A 16,179-nucleotide genomic window follows, 5' to 3' on the forward strand; every position below is an offset into this window, starting at 1 on the left:
ACCAAGATTAGAAGAGCTAAAGCAGAGTACCACAGGGGTCAAAGCATCGTCGAAAGATTCAATAAGACCCTGGCCGAGCGTCTCTTTGGGTACCAGTATTGGAAAGAGCTGGAAGATCCCTCCAAACGCAATAGGGAATGGACTCAGAGGCTCCCCCAGGTCGTCGCGGCTTTGAACAACGAGGCGGCCAGGGCTACGGGAATAAAACCCAAGGATGCCATAAAAAAGAAGCACGTGGAACACAAGTCCTTCATCAGAAGTTCGAGGGCGGTCTTCCCCCATGAAAAGAAATTAGGTAATGTCACGGTTCGATATCTCTATGAGCCGGGTGAATTAGAAGGAGGATCCAAAAGAGCTACGGATCCTAATTGGTCTTTGGAAACTTATCAGATCCGAAGTGCGATAGCTAAGAAGGGTCAGCCCATCTTGTATTATCTTCATGATGGTCCCACGCGTGGGTTCGTCAAAGAAGAACTGCTTATCGTGTGATGTCCGAATGCTATCGTATGCACTCCGTCATCACACATCCATCGCTTACCGTCAAATGCAGACAGCGACACCTTCTCCTGCGTGACGTTATGTATCTGATGACCATAGCTGCGCAGGCTGTTCATCTTATGCCGTCGTTCCTTGCGTGTTCGTAATACGTTGAGGTAGGACTCGTGCGTAATGTCCTTCTTAACCACGTACTTTTTTACGCCTTTAGCTTTCTTTTCTACGCCGTCTAACTTTAGCACGCTGTACATCTTTGGTTTCAGACCCACGTATTCCACGATGGGTTTTCCTAACATTTCGTCTTTCATCTTCCCAATTACCTTCTTATTCTTCGCAGAGTAAAGGAAGTGCTCCTTCGGGTAACCGCTGGTGTCGTACTCGTCTATGTCGGGGAGGCAGTCTTTGTAAACGTCTTCCGTTTGCACTTCTAGAATTAGGGAGTCGGTGTCTGTGTACAGGAGGCGACAGCGGTCTCCGTACTTTGGCTTAAGCTTATCGTAGTAGAACTCGTACATAAGCAGCTTCGATAGATCCAGCACCGTAAAGCCTGTGTAAACGGGCTTGTTTAGTAAGAGGTTTGCCTTTTTCATGTGAATCACGTAGAAGTTCAGCATTTCTACGTATCTAACGAAGCCTGGCTGTGACACGTATGCTTCTGCTTCCTCTTTGGTGCTGACTATTTTTACGCTTACGCGCTTGCGGATGTTCTCCATTGTCTTTCCGAACACGCTGTTGTTCATCAGTTTGAAGAGGTTTTTCTCGAAGTCATTTTTCGCTGCGGTACGCTTTTGCGTGTTAAAGTCAATGTAGGGGCGCATCCAGGGTTCCTGCGTGAATTTTAGGACTCTGTGGATCTTCTCTACGCGCATTCCGTGTCGCACGTAGAACTGCAGGTTGCGGTAATGTACCACATACTTCTTCTTATCCATCAGGTTCATAGTTAGTTTCCTGTACGGTTTGTAACCAGGGCACATTTGCTTTTGCAGCGGACTTAGCTGCTTAAATGGTATCTCTATCGCTTCTGGTGCTAAGGGGAACTCATTGTGTTCGTCGTGCAGGCGCTCTGGGTACTCCAGATCCACTTCTAAGACGTAACCCTTGTCTTCCTCCTTTCCTACCTGCATGTAGAAGTCTATCGGCTTCACTGGATCCCATTCGAAGTCTCTCACAGGTAGGTACTGTGACATTGCCCAACCATAAAGGTTATTCGCATCCAGGTAGTAAATGTATGTGGTTGGTTTCTCTGGGTCGTGCTCTACTAAGGGGTTGTTTGCGCGGGCGTAACGTCGGCTGGGTCCGCATACGCCGCCACGAATACCGTCTTCCATAAACCGATACATGTCGTACTCCGTTAGGAGATCCAACTGCGCATTTGTCTTCTTTAACAAAGCACTCCAGCTGAGCCCAGGAGCCGTGTAGAAATTAGCGGGATCCAATCCGTAATATTCCATGGCCATCTTTCTGAAGCTTTGGAAAACATCTGCAAGCAGCACTACGTCAGACCTTAGGTAGATGTCGTGGTAGTCACCCATGTTCTCACAGGAGTACTTTTCCCACACGTCTAACGCATGCTGGTACTCCTCATCCTTTATACCAGACTCGTTTAGGGTGCTGTAGAAGCGATCTTTGGGTGGTAGGGGTTCCTTGAATCGATCCCAGGAGTCCATGTATTCGTATGGGTAGACTCCTTTCCTTTCCGCGCCGTATTGACTGGAAATGGGAAAGTTGGTGTTATACTTTACGAGGTTTGCCAAGGAGTCCGCCATGAACTGCTGCGAGTCTAAGAACTTCAGCTTGCCCACAGTTACGGACATGTACCTTTCTTTGTTGTTGGGTATGCACTTTACTTCGGAGCCGTCTGTTCCTTGTAGTAGCAAATGGGAGTCGTAACCGCGGAGGTTGTGAAAGAACACCGGAATCTCCATATCTGGATTTACTTTGAAGTTTATATTGCATTTCCAATGAGCCGCTCCTCTGTATTTACCCGTGATGTGGCAGTGATCCCTAACCTTATCCACATAGAAATCCTCAACAAATGCTTTGTGGCAGTGAATGCAGTGCGTGGAGGGCTTTCCCGGCTTCTCACCTTTCTTAGCATACTTCCCGCATTTAAAATGAGCTTCTCCTAGATACTTTCCATCTTCATCCCACGCTTTCTTGGCTCGTCTTCCAAACTGAAGAAGCGTATGTTGACAAATGTGGCATTTTTTTGCCTTGTTAAAAGCCTCCTGGTTCTCTTTGGTAAATTCCATCTTCTTTGGACATCTTAATTGTTCTCTAATCTCTCCCTCCTCTTCTCGCAATGCTTCTAGAAACTCATTAGCTGCGTTCTTACCTCGGTAAATCACAGGAGGGTTTGCTTTACCGTCTGATCTGACTACTATGTAACCAAAGGAGCAGATCTCGTGTAATCCTACCTTATTCGTGGCGCCACGTTTCTGCTCTTCCTTAGTTATCAACGCTTCGAAGTCTGCATATATCACGTAAGGCACTTGCATCTGCTTTTGATGGTCTGCGTATGAAAGCTCTTTGTTGGTGGGCATCTGGATCCGTTGTGCCACTTCTTCGACTCCGCGGCAGATCTCATCGTGTTTCTTTAGGGTATTTAAGGATGTAAATGACAGCAAGCAGCAGTCACAGAAGTACTTTTTGCCTTTGTGCTTAGTATGTCTGTAGAATAGTCTGCTAATGTGTTTAACCCATGAGTAGTGTCCGCCGTGGTAGAATAAATGTACGCGCTCTCCTTTACTTTTTGACAGAACTAACGGTACTATCGTCTGCTCTCTGACTCCGTAAACGTTAATTGCTAGATCGTTTATTTCCTCAAATATGGGGATGTCTATCAACTGCATGGGAAATTCCACACCATCCCACTCTAAATCATCTGTGGGATACTTACTTGTCCTACAGGGATCCTTCTCTGCTGGATACAGTGCAGACCTGATTGCCCACATAAAGCATCGATTGTCTTCATTCTTCACGTTTACAATAGCCTTCTTCCTTTCTACCCACGTTGGTAGCGGTACGTAACTCCCCCCTCGTATGGGTACGTACCTGGCCATACTTATCTCTATTCCTTCAACCTCCTCTACTGTCCAACCCGATCCTTCTTTCGTGTAGTTAGACAGCGACTCCATTATTGCTTCTAAGGCTTCACTGAGTGACCTATCCAGATTCGTGGATTCTAATATCACTAACGACTTTGATCGCAACATTGCTGTCGTCATTACCTCGTCTTTTGACAAACTTACTTCTACCATTATGCTCGCTTTCAGGGCTCCTAATTCTTCTATACCTTTTCGGAGAGTCCTTTTAACCTTCCTTTCTGACTGACGCCAAAACTGTCTAACGTCAATCTCACCGTTACCGGGTATTGACACCGTGCTGAAGTTGCTTTGGGATTCCATCTATATAATAGGAAATATTTTATACCTAATACCAAGCACTTTTTAAGTCGTCGTAGTCGTACTCACAGTCCTGACAATGCCAAAACAATTTAACCTTAGTCTCAAACTTCTTACCACATCCACAATCATAACTGCTCATACACTTCGTCTTCATTTTCAAATGCTTTTTCAAATCCGCTTCTTTCTTAAAAGTTCTCTTACAATCTTCGCACTCCATATATAGACTAACATATTTGCGCTGTTGCCCCCAACCACACTTGGAGTGGGTTGTTTCCGTAGGTGGATTTTTGACACGGGTCTTGCCCGTGTTGAGATTGCGCTGGAACCCCCATTCCCTATACTACTGGAGTGAGTGTTGCTTGATGACACTAAAAATGACTGAGGGCCGGACACTATATATACATATGACTCTAAAAATTGCCCTATTTCACTATGACATCACAGCTTGTTTATGTGGAATCACCAAATCCAATAGAAAACTCAATAAAATTTGCTCCTAGCGAAACAGTTTAATCTAAAATGGCCTGGTTTTCAGATATAATGTTCTAATATGTACTAAAAATTATTCTGAGCGTTTGTGGCTATTCTACTTCTTTTCGTGGATTGATACAGGTTTTAGAATAATTTTCGGTGACTTTACGTTGATTTGACCCCCTCCGACGACCATGATCCTTTGCGTTTAAACAATAGATTGTTTTGATGTGACGTTATAGTGAAATAGGGCAATTCTTTGTATTCATACAACTATTACATAATAACTAGTACACCTTGTTCAACGATTAACAAAAAGCACACTACGACCTATTTGGCGATGCAACATTACAACGTTACATAACATAGTACGGATGTTCTATTTGCCTTGTTGATGTTTAGATGGGCGCTACATGGAACATGATGGCTAGACTGGGACAGGACCTTTTAATCTGAACACCTTCTGTCCAAACTTCTCATGGCCTATCTTAAAATAATACTTTATTTAAATAATACATGACAATGTTTGAAAAGGTGGACCTTGAAGTTAGCCCTATATACAAAACAAAAATAAATAAAATAACAGAACCTTATGACCAAACACCTCATGTCTGAACATTCAGCCCCACACTTCTCTGCACCCATCTTCCTTTAAACTACAGAAAGGTCCATGCAAGATAACAGTTTGTTAACATAATTTTATCTTCTCATAGTGTGGGGTAAGTGTTCCCATGTGTTCCATATGCACTGCATCTTAAAATGGCTCAATTCTCAACTACATCAACAATTATGTCCAATGTGTCGTCAAGAATGGCAATTCAAAGAATGAAAAACAGCAAGAAGAGCAGTCATACAGACATTGCCATGCATGAAAAAAGATCTTACTCAATACTATGTAAATACTGTGTAAATAGATAGTCCATATTTTGGTTCATTGGATGTATTCATTCTCATGAATGTTGTAAACACATTGAAAATATCTGCTTATACAGAGTAGTACTTCACCCAGAATTATGAGTAGGTAATGTACGAAAACAAAAACAATATAACCACAAGTAAATCATTCTTCATTTATTGAAAGGATATGGTGTAAAACTTGATTTCTATAAGCTAAAGACTGAAATATTAAATTACAATAGCAAAACATTTACATGCTGTCACAAGGCATAGTCTGTACACTTTGACATCATTTACATCCTGAACTCATAAAGCAATATATTTTTTTGATTGAAACCCAAGGGAAGGAAGACAAAAACACATGAAAGGGCTTGTTGTATACTATCATAAGCATTATCATATCTGTTGCCTTTCTCTTTAATACTACTTGTAACACACTCCTAGGTGCCTATACAATCACTCTGTGGAGACTCCATGCCATGGAGTTTGTTAAGACTTGTTAGCATTAGACCAGAACGGCCCTGGATAAGAACCCTGATGTCCACCCTTATTTTGGGATTGTTTGGAGAGTTGACTTTGCTGTCCTCTTTGTGACATGCCAGTCTGTCCAACATCCTGGTGAGGTACTGGGTGGTGATGAAATAATGAATGTGGGTGTTGTTGTTGGGTGGGTAACATAGACATAAATGGGGTGGTGTGTCCTGGGAAGTTACCAAGATGACTGTGCTGTCCTTGTACTGATAGGTTTAGAGCTGGTGGTGGAGTACCTCCTAAAAACCCTTTGCTTTCGCCATACTGTTGAATATAAGACATTAAAGAACAGTTAGAAATCTTGTATTCTAATTAGTTTGGTGGTTCATGGGAGCACACAGCATGCATGCACACTTTTAGTTGCATCATTCCTATCCAAGACATCTTTTTTGTGATAAGCATTATAAAGAAATAAAAAACTTTCACTTGGGGATTGGCAGAACACTCATGAAGTGTTGAGAAGCACTCTGTTACACATGCCTCTCCTAATAATGATGCTTTATAACTGCACAAAGCATATACAAGTTTTTTATGTTCTTCAATGAAGACATAACTACACCATATAGTTTTTTGGTTCATACCTTCCCAATTTGTGTCTTGTATGATGATCCTCCTCCAAGGTCCGTTGAAGTACTAACAACTAAAAGAAAACATGTTTATTGAAATAAGGGTTTTCACTTGTGTAAAAATTGCTGTTACACTGTTAGTAACACTGTCATAGGTATGCATCTTAATGATACCTTACTGCTATGTTAGCAATGTTTACCAAGACCTTACAGATCAATAACCAATACCTCACAGATCAATATTACCAACACCTTTCCAATCAGTTACCTTCCACTTACTGTTTCATTACCAACCACTTACTAACACCTTACCAACCATGTACCAAGACCTTACAAACGACTTACTGACCACTTGCCATCACCTTACTTAGCATTTACAAAAATTTCTCCAACCACTTATCAAGACTGTACTGTACAGCGTGAGTTGATTGCAATAGCCATACCATTTAAAATTGTAATTAACACTTTACCTGAGGTTGATTTACTTTGAGTCTGAGAGACAGAATGATAGGGAGATTTACCAAAGTCATGTCCAACATTTAGATCATCATAACCTGAATTGACAAAGACATTTACGTGAATAACATATTTAACAAGACCATTGTGGTGGAAAATTTACCAGTTCACAAAACTTCCAAAATAGAAAAGTAAGAAATTATGGGGAAATAATTAAAAGTCATAAATTGGTTTGAGGTAAATGACATGATTGTATGACGTCGTGATTACACCATTGAACAAGAAAAATCTTGTCAAAAAGGCTTAACAATATTTGAACAATTGAAAGAATACTAAACACAGTCCAAAAACATATGATATAGAATCCACATAGCAATGGTGGTAACCTAGTAACCAAATATGCTAAACCCCCCTTAATTATGATATTATACAGTAATACTGGCAAATACCAGGAAGATGCATGGTAGGCAGACACACACCTGAAGAGTAATGATGATTGCCATGTTGACTACCATATGCAGGCTGGTACTGTGATACATTACCATGAGTTTTGGGAGCCATTTGCTGTGAAAGGACAAATAAATAAATAAATAAAAATAGAGGCAAATCTATGGTTTTAACATCATTGACACAGCTATGTCATTGAATGTGATACGTAAAGTCTGTTCAATTTAAATAATGTTGTCAACCAACTCAGACTCTTCACTGGAGAGTGAGTGGATGGTGTTGAACAAAAAGTTTTAATGCCTTAATATTTTCAAAATTGTGACCTACTAATCATAACTACTTTGTTTGTCTTTGATCAAACCCAAAGAGATGTACATTTAATGGGTTGTTGCTTGCAACTATTATGTCATTAGTAGCAGAAACATTTCTTCAGAACAAATATTTAACCTCTTCAGTGTTTTTTATCCATATTCCTATTTGGTCAAGTGGCATAGGCTTGAGCTAATAATTAATGACATAATTTTTTTAAAATTACCTGATACATTTGAGGACCAGAGTATGTTGGGAATCCACCAGGCATAACCCCACCAGGATAAAAAGCAAGACCACCATATCCATAAGGTGGCATAGTACCAGTATTCAGATATGCTTGTTGCTGTTGCTGTAGGTGATGCTGTCCTTGATTAGCTTGATTCATTGTTGTCTGCACAGGGGAAGATGCATCACTGCGACCAAATTTCTGCTGATCAGCTTGATATGTCCCTTGAAGGTTATCTCTACCTTGTAAAGGAGCTTGTGCCTGCATCATGTCATAGTAAGCAGCCATCTGCATTTGTCGCTGTAATTCCTCATAGTTAAAAGGCATAGAATAAGCAGGCATCATGCCTGGCTGTTGAATCCCATACAGTGTACTCATTGGAAGAACACCAGGGGGTAAAGATGGCTTACCTATGAAGACATATAACAATGATAAATACCAGTACTTGATGCTCGCACAATGGACAGTGTTTTTTAACATACCAGAATGCTGTGCAGGTCTATTAGAGCTAGATACTGTAGCAGTAGACAGACCCAAAGAAGATGTAGCTTGTTGTGTGGTACTGTGCGGTACTCCAACTCCAGGGGGTGGTTGTATGGTGTGTGAACTACTGCTCTCACTTCTCTGAGATGATGTTACCATTGTTGACCCTCCTAGGGTGCTATGATGAGCAAGATTACTTGATGATAACTTATCCTTACTTGACAAGGGCTGGCTAGAAACATGCTTCACAAAGAAAAACAAACATTCATTACGAAAACAAGTAAGGTGTCAATAACATCTAAGAAATACATTCAAAGCATACACCCTAGAATCCATTCATGATTCTAGTATTCAAATATTAACTTAATCATATAATCTGATGTTCCATTATACAAATAAGGATTCAAACTTAAAGATGAATTATCTTCTTGTGTGTTTATTCCATTCATTGAATATGTCATTTGAAAGTGGAAAAACTCCCCAGAAAGGCCACTATGAAGTTCAATAGTTGACCACTTAGAGTTTTACTCATGATTATTGTGAAGTTTGGAGACTTCAAATTTATTAATGAAAACCCAAAGTGAATAATTAACTCCATATTCAAATAATGAAATCATCAATTGAGGCTATTCTAGGTAGCATGCTTACAGCTATTTTCATAAACATGCGCCCCTGGTGCTCTGAGTTGCACGATGAAATTTGCTTTCTCGCTGCTGCCAGTCAAAAATATGAAAGTTACTGACTGATAAGGTTTCATTGATGGCAGCAGAAAACCAAATTTGCATGTTTATGAAAATAGCTGTAAGCTGTTTGGACTGTAAGTACTATTATTACTTGATTGACTTGGTACACTCTTGAATCCAAAGCAGATTCCTTAGGAAGACTTGAAACAAGTTGAGACTGTAAAGTAGCTGATGAGATGGGTAGGCTGCGTGTTACTGCACCAAGAGAAGAATTATCATTACTGGCTGAAACAGCTGGAGGTGTTCTAGACCTGTCGGGTACTTGTGCTGGAAGAGTATCTTCTGATAAATCCCTTGGCTGTTTAAGAAATGCAATTTGCTCAGCTTTCATCTTTAATGAATTGAGATGAAAAAATTTCAAAATACAGTGTACCAACGTTATCATCAACGTAAGTATACAAGGCAAACATTAAGTCAACAATCCAATAATTATTTTTAAAAGCAAGAAATGATTTGCAACACCATTAAGGACTTACTTGTGATTTACGTTCCCGTGGTGATGCATGCTGGTAATGTCTGGGGGAACTGTCTTCCAAGCTGGTTAGACTTGAAGTGGCAGATGTAGTTGAGGCAATTGTGATTGGAACACTTCTTGACAATGTGGATGGCAGGTTTGAAATGCTTTCCGCTTCAATGGGTCTGCTCACTTGCAAATCACTGAAGAAGAGATTACAGTTTCATCTTAATGTCTTAAATTAAATTTTAGTTATACAACTATTTTACTATTACTACAAGGTCTTACTTTTGCTTTGAGACAAGATGCTCCTCACTGCTAAAAGTGACTGCACTTTCCTGTGGAATCGGAGATGATAATAACAAATTAGCATAACAACGACCTGCTACGATGTTAAGTTCTTAAGTAAATTTGTTTAACTCACCTTGGACTGTCCTTTTCCTGGGCTTCCACCAAAATCTCCACCAAATTCAAGATTGCCAAACTGAAACAAAGTTTTATGATTAAAGATTTGTTTGAAGTAAAATACTGGTATAGAGGTAAAAAAGAAACATTCTTACCTGGACATCAAGCTCATCCATCATAGAATCTGGCATTTCCACTGGCTTCTGAGGAATCTATAGCCAAACAGAAAGTATAAATATCTTATAATAAGTCCATACATACAACAGATCTGCTCACTATTATTACTCAATTTGGACTGCATGCTATTCTTTTCAGGTTAAGGTAATTTGATATCAATTAAAAGAAATTTTGCCAATAATTTTGTTTTGAAACTTTGCATGAACACCCATATAATGTAATGGACATTTAAAAACTGCAATAAAAAGAGGGTGTCACATTTGTTGTATTTCACACAAGATGCTCTACATTAAATACATGTATGTTTTGTCATAGAGAAGTACTTTGAACCATTACTCAGTTTTATTGGAGGTCATTGGTACAAAACAGTCCCATCCCTTACTGTATAATTATCATTTTATGGAGTGTAGTACCTGAGACTTTTGTGACTTCCTTGTTCTGTTCTGTTTAGACTGTCTTTGTGGCTGGGCTGAAGTCACATGTGATACAGATGACATAGGTTGTTGGGGCAGGCTAGCAGCAGATACATTATCCAACAGCTTACTAATTGGTCCGAGATGATTGTGGTTGACAGCAGGTAATGGAATACGAATCATAGGCATATCGGTATTACTCTGGGACTGTTCACTTGTTCTTGATGGACTCTGAGCAATTTTGGAATGGATTATTGCCATATCCACACTACAGGTTGCAAATTGTAAAACAATTAATGAAACATCATATGGTTAAATACAATAAAGTCATTATCTCAGAAGAAAAAAAGACTTACAAGTCAAAGATAATTAATCACAGTTTTTATCATACCTTTCAGGTGCAAAGGGTGTGTTCTCTGTAGACTGTTCTCTTGTGGTTCTCACTAATGGACCATTATTGCCTGTAACAGTAGCAGAGTCTGAATCACTGTTACCCCAAGATGACACCTCTTTAGCATCATTATTGCTCCAATTATTGGACTGCTGCACTGATGAGCTGAACAGTGAAGACATACTAACAGGAGCAACTGGCTGTAGGAAACATAACCGTGTTAGTTGGTAAACATACTTCACCCAAAAAAGCAGCATATTACTGTACCTCTTTGACGGTAGCAGAAGGGAGGTGTATATAATCCTCTGTACCCCAGTTGTCTGAAGGTTTTGCAGAATCTTCCCAGGCTAAAATGAAAACATTATATTAGAATATACCAGATGTTTATGGAGAAAAGAAGATGAAAAGCCACTTGATGTAATCTAAATGCAAATACAACTATTTAATAATAATCAGAATGTTCTTTTAAAAGGGTAAAACATTTTCAACTTACATTCAGTTTTGTTTTTATCATCATTTGGATCAGGAATGTCCCACATTTCTGTGCCTGGAATACAAAAAATAAGTTATTGTTTTCATGTTAAATAAAGTTTGTTGTTATCAGAAAACAAAAACAAAAACAAAAACAAAACAAAAAACACAAAAACAGTGAACTAACCATTTTCTGTAGGTCCATTATTCATTGGCTGAGTAGATGAAATACCATTCCTCCCTATTTTTCCTCCCCTTCCTCTTGATGATGAACGTCTAGAGTAAGGTGTAAAGTCATGATCATAACTATTAGCAAGCTAATCATCCAAACATTTATCGTATCTTGTAACACAGTCTAATTAGGTCCCATAGCGAAGATATTACATGGTTTTAGGGTGGGTTTAAAGTGCATACGAAACAAAAAATTTTAATGTTAAAAATGTGTAATTTATTTGTTTAAAAAATGCATTCTCTAGAAATTCAAGAAAATTTAGCACAAATTGTGATGTCATTTTGTTTACAAGTCTCCAGATTTAGTTGAAAATACATGAAATATGTTTGAATGTAGAATCTTAATTTCAGGTAGTACACTTTTCAGTTTCCCAACATTTGAAGAGTACTACGTAAGCTATCAAATGAAACTGAATAGAATATGCCTTTTGTTGTTATTTTATATAAATTACAATTTATACCGAATCTAGAATATGTGTAAACAAAATGATGTCACAAATTGGGATCCATTTTCTCAAATATCTTGAGAAATAAGCTTTTGAAACACATTTTAATACGATATTATTTATTATTACTAACAAACTATATACATTTTAAATGATGAAATTTTTCCATGTCGTATACATTAAAAAATTTTTGTAAATTAATTCTAAAAACCCAATTGGGATGAATTAATAAAATGTATCGTATTAAATAATTACCCTCTGCTTCCTCCTCTTCCTCGTCTTGATAGTCCTCCTACAACAACAAATAGCAATTTACAATTTTTGCTGAATATATTTAGTTAATGCTGTTACATTGTCACATTTGTATGCTGATTTGTATAAATGGGAAACAATCATAATATTCTATAACTGTATATCATAACTACCTCTTCCTCCAGATGGTTTTCGATCTGCAGATCTGTCATCACGAATCCCTCTTCCTCGTCCACTTTCTGGGGGTTTATTTTCATCATTATCCTTTTGGTCCAACTCCCAGTTTTTCTCAGATGTTCTGTTTCTCCCTTTAAACAAAAATGGCTACTTTTTTACTTTTTTGATGATATAATCTAGAATGTTTTGGTGAAGTGCTTTTGATATCTTTAATATCCAGTCATTTCTATCAACTTTACTGTTCAATTAAAGAACTTTAAGATGAACATTACACACCTCCCCTTCCCCCTCTGGATTGTCTCTGTCCCTCTCTTGTTGGCTGTCCAGAACTGATGATGTTATCAACACCTTGTCCAGTAACCTGATGTTTCTTTTTGCGACTACTTGAAGTTATCCATTCATTCTGTTGACAACAAATAGTTTATGCTTAGACAATATAGTAAAATGTTTTATCATTTCCAGGGTTTTGACATTGATCATTTGGAATCCAGCATCAAAATATGTAATCCTGTGAGGTGTGCATATAAAAGCAAGAATTCTACCTTGTCTGCACTGCCTTCAAGTAATGTGTTGATGGCTTGTTCTGTGTCATAGTTGCAGTCATGCAAAGCTACTGAAACCTCATCAGAGGATCTCCCTGTAAAATCTGCTACCTACAAGTAAGAACCATGTTAATATATTTAGTAAAATAGCACATACCATCATTTTATATATGATAGCAATTAATCAAAACAAATTAATATCAATGGCATACCTGTTTGATCTGGTCTTGTACTACTTTCAAATCTTCATTATTCAGTAGTTGTGCATACCGTATCTGTTCTGCAGTAGGCTGTTTTAAAGACAAATACATTATATAATGTTCAAAAGACTTTAAATACAGTGAATATTTCAGATAACACAAAACATGAGATTAATATCTTCTATATTTCATGAATACATCATAAGACCTAGTGACCTAATAGTTGGTAACAAGGCCTTCCATTTAGAGTATACATATTAGACTCAGGTAACAAGAATGATTCAAACCTTTTTGATGTTGGATGTGTCTGTCTGTGAAGTTTGTTGTGTTTGTGTCGTCCCTCCTTTCATCGTAACTATCTTAACAGTCTATATTACAAACTATATACAATGATCCTAAAAAAAGAAAAATTATAATTCAGTTTGTATAAGAGAAAGTTTTCTCATTGCATGCTTTAGGCATATAATTTATCACAAAGCCTAAAGCTTTGGTTAGAATACCACCACATAGCTTGTTAATCATGTAACAATGTTCAAACATGGAGAATGTACAACAAGAAGAGCTTACAGCATATATGTTTCCTTGTAAATTACAATGCAGTACAAATATACAATACCACAACTATAAATCATAGCAATAGTAAGCTATAAAGTTGCTTATTTATAAACAATAGTATTGCATATTATCTATGCATTTTTAGCTCATTATTAAGTTCAATTTATAATTTTAACTTTTCAAATTATAATTGTCAATAAACACAAATAAAAACAAAAGAAAGTGGTTTTAATTAAACTGGTGTTAATAAAGATAAATTTAAGAATGCACATGCATGCATGCAAATACCAGTCATAAACATCGCGTTTTTATACTAATATAGAGAGTAGAATATAATGCCCACCAAATAAACAAAGGAAACGAATGTAAAAAGGATGGATAAGATACCTTTACAGTATGTGCTAAACCGTACATATAAAAAGGAAAAATATCAAATGCAAACTTTAAATACTTTCTATAAAATTATGGAGGAAAATAGCCATTAGAAAGTGAATTTAAACATGACAATCAAATAAATTTCAATATTTTTTTTTTTTTAATATTCACACATTCAAATGTCACCTCATGGCAAAGTAGTCTAATACAATCGCTGTACGATTTTTCAAATCTATTATTCGCTACTTTAAATTTTACTATGTTAGCAAATAATATAGACCACAGGAAAACTTAAATCCAAAAATATACAACAAGCATGGCTGATTAAGACAGAAAACACAAAACTGAGAAGCACAGAATCTTGAGTCGATGAGTCACAGAACGGAAATGGCAACCACGACACATTGACATAAGCAGTGAAGAAAACCACTTTCCCTTCGATATCAATAGTATAGTAGCGTTTCAACCAGTCGATTTATCCTTCTAGACTAAAAGAGAATATTTGAAGGCTTTTCCAGACTTGACCAATTACATCTTAATCGTACAAAGTGTAAAGGAAGCTGTATTTGCCAAAATAATGTTGAAAGAGAAGGTCTGTATCATGGTGATATATAGTCTCTCTACGTTATCACAGGCAAACAGATATCATGGCTGCCAGTACCATCAAATAAACAAAACAATAAGTTACCAATATATACACAATCTCCAATGATTTTGTCTACATCCACCTCAGAAGGAAATTTGTCGTTTTAATAGTAATTTTTATCGGTGTCCTTGACCTTTTACAGAACTGCGATGTCTTCCAAAAGAGGACCAAAATTTTCGCTTCCGTTGAACCAATCATGTTATAAACATCGAGAATCGTTGCTAAAAGAAATACTCTTTTACTCCACGATGTCAAAAGCAGCGAAAAATAAGTAATACTTACGTATATTTAGGCAGAAAGTCGAAAAACCAAGTAATGCTACACCAATGCATGTGAGCACAATACATGCGTTGAACGAATATGCGGTCACGTGCCAGCGGTTGGCGCGCTAGACGCGGGAAACTGGGTGCTTGTACCCATGACTACACAAATATAGAAAATTAAAGGTAACCCATAATTTGTTAAAAACCCAGGCTGACTGAAAAAGTGAGATCACAACCTGGGGGGTACTCCGCCAGAATTTGGGTAGGGGTGTTCCGCTGGGATTCTGAAAGGGGATACCCTGTTTATGACAAAAAAGACTCAAATTTGTGGACCCTGATGAATCATAACTATCATGAATCTTAACTCGGCTTACAAACACTTATTGGCTTTTGTGGACCCTGTTTATGACAAAAGATATAATAAAATAAATTATTTATTGCACTGAGTTTCTGCTTCAATTATCATGTCAGCTTGCATATTGTTTTTTTGACGACCAAAATAATCAGTTTTGTTCAATACGAAAGTAGAATCCCTGAATATGACAGAAAACTCAGGAAGAACTTGGAACTTGAGTGAAATTGCATACCCTGTTTATGACAAGAAGCTTGAAAAACCATACCCTGTTCAGCAGATCATCCCCATATAATCCATATAACCCCCCCCCCCTCCCCCTGGGGATCACAATCAGTCAATCAATCAAGCAAGCAAGCAAGCAAGCAAGCGAGGATGTGTGCATCTGCAAAGGTAACTTTTATTCTTAAGGATTTCTGAAAGATTTTCTCATGTCCTAATAATTATTTTCTAGCCTTGAAGGAATATCTTCCTACTAATCCCTCCCCACTTGAAACTCGTTCTCACTAACTTTTAAAGAGTTTCAACTCACTTTAATACATGGGGAATGAAAATAGAGGGTTAATTATGAAGAAAGGTTGAGCTGCCTTGTTGTCACAGCAAGGGGTCTGTAAGGTCCTTGACTGCATGTACATAAACCTCAGTGTTGTGCATGTATCATTAATTGTTAACTTCATTCTTTTATATATTATTACTTGGGGTCTTTTGTTGTAGCTATTGAATTATTTAAAATGTGTCCAGTACCAGAAGAAAGATTGAGCCCTGTAAATTTACATCGTACATGACAATAAGTAA

The 16,179-nt window shown here is 37.8% G+C and overlaps 1 protein-coding gene across 2 annotated transcripts; it reads right to left on the reverse strand.

The window, feature by feature from the left end:
- Positions 1-5,429: 5,429 nt before the first annotated feature.
- LOC116294621 (uncharacterized) lies at positions 5,430-15,134 on the reverse strand. Of its 2 annotated transcripts, none has more exons than XM_031702260.2 (23): positions 15,052-15,134; positions 13,481-13,588; positions 13,206-13,283; positions 12,994-13,104; positions 12,728-12,854; positions 12,448-12,582; positions 12,278-12,314; positions 11,533-11,621; positions 11,368-11,421; positions 11,142-11,221; positions 10,875-11,074; positions 10,484-10,751; positions 10,049-10,105; positions 9,913-9,972; positions 9,777-9,826; positions 9,511-9,691; positions 9,126-9,332; positions 8,291-8,534; positions 7,806-8,218; positions 7,303-7,387; positions 6,838-6,921; positions 6,383-6,441; positions 5,430-6,065 (listed from the first exon to the last, which is right to left on the reverse strand). In XM_031702260.2, the coding sequence occupies exons 2-23, from the start codon at positions 13,541-13,543 to the stop codon at positions 5,760-5,762; spliced, it is 2,988 nt and encodes a 995-aa protein (XP_031558120.1). In that variant the 5' UTR covers positions 13,544-13,588; positions 15,052-15,134; the 3' UTR covers positions 5,430-5,759. The 2 variants fall into 2 exon arrangements, with proteins under 2 accessions (XP_031558120.1, XP_031558119.1); XM_031702259.2 differs by having other exon boundaries at positions 9,126-9,365.
- Between the last annotated feature and the right edge of the window lie 1,045 nt (positions 15,135-16,179).

This window comes from Actinia tenebrosa, unplaced genomic scaffold (genome assembly GCF_029948245.1).
Source record: "Actinia tenebrosa isolate PJP-AT-01 unplaced genomic scaffold, QUT_ActTen_1.0 PGA_scaffold0__85_contigs__length_37466705, whole genome shotgun sequence".
Lineage (NCBI taxonomy): Eukaryota > Metazoa > Cnidaria > Anthozoa > Actiniaria > Actiniidae > Actinia > Actinia tenebrosa.

What these genes read in the sequence shown, in the direction of transcription:
- LOC116294621 (XM_031702259.2), bottom strand. Translation starts at nt 13,543, where the DNA reads ATGAAAGGAGGGACGACACAAACACAACAAACTTCACAGACAGACACA. An exon ending in ACACATCCAACATCAAAAAG is followed by an intron (nt 13,284 to 13,480) that starts GTTTGAATCATT and finishes TCTTTAAAACAG; the next exon opens with CCTACTGCAGAACAGATACG. An exon ending in ACACCCTTTGCACCTGAAAG is followed by an intron (nt 10,752 to 10,874) that starts GTATGATAAAAA and finishes TGCAACCTGTAG; the next exon opens with TGTGGATATGGCAATAATCC.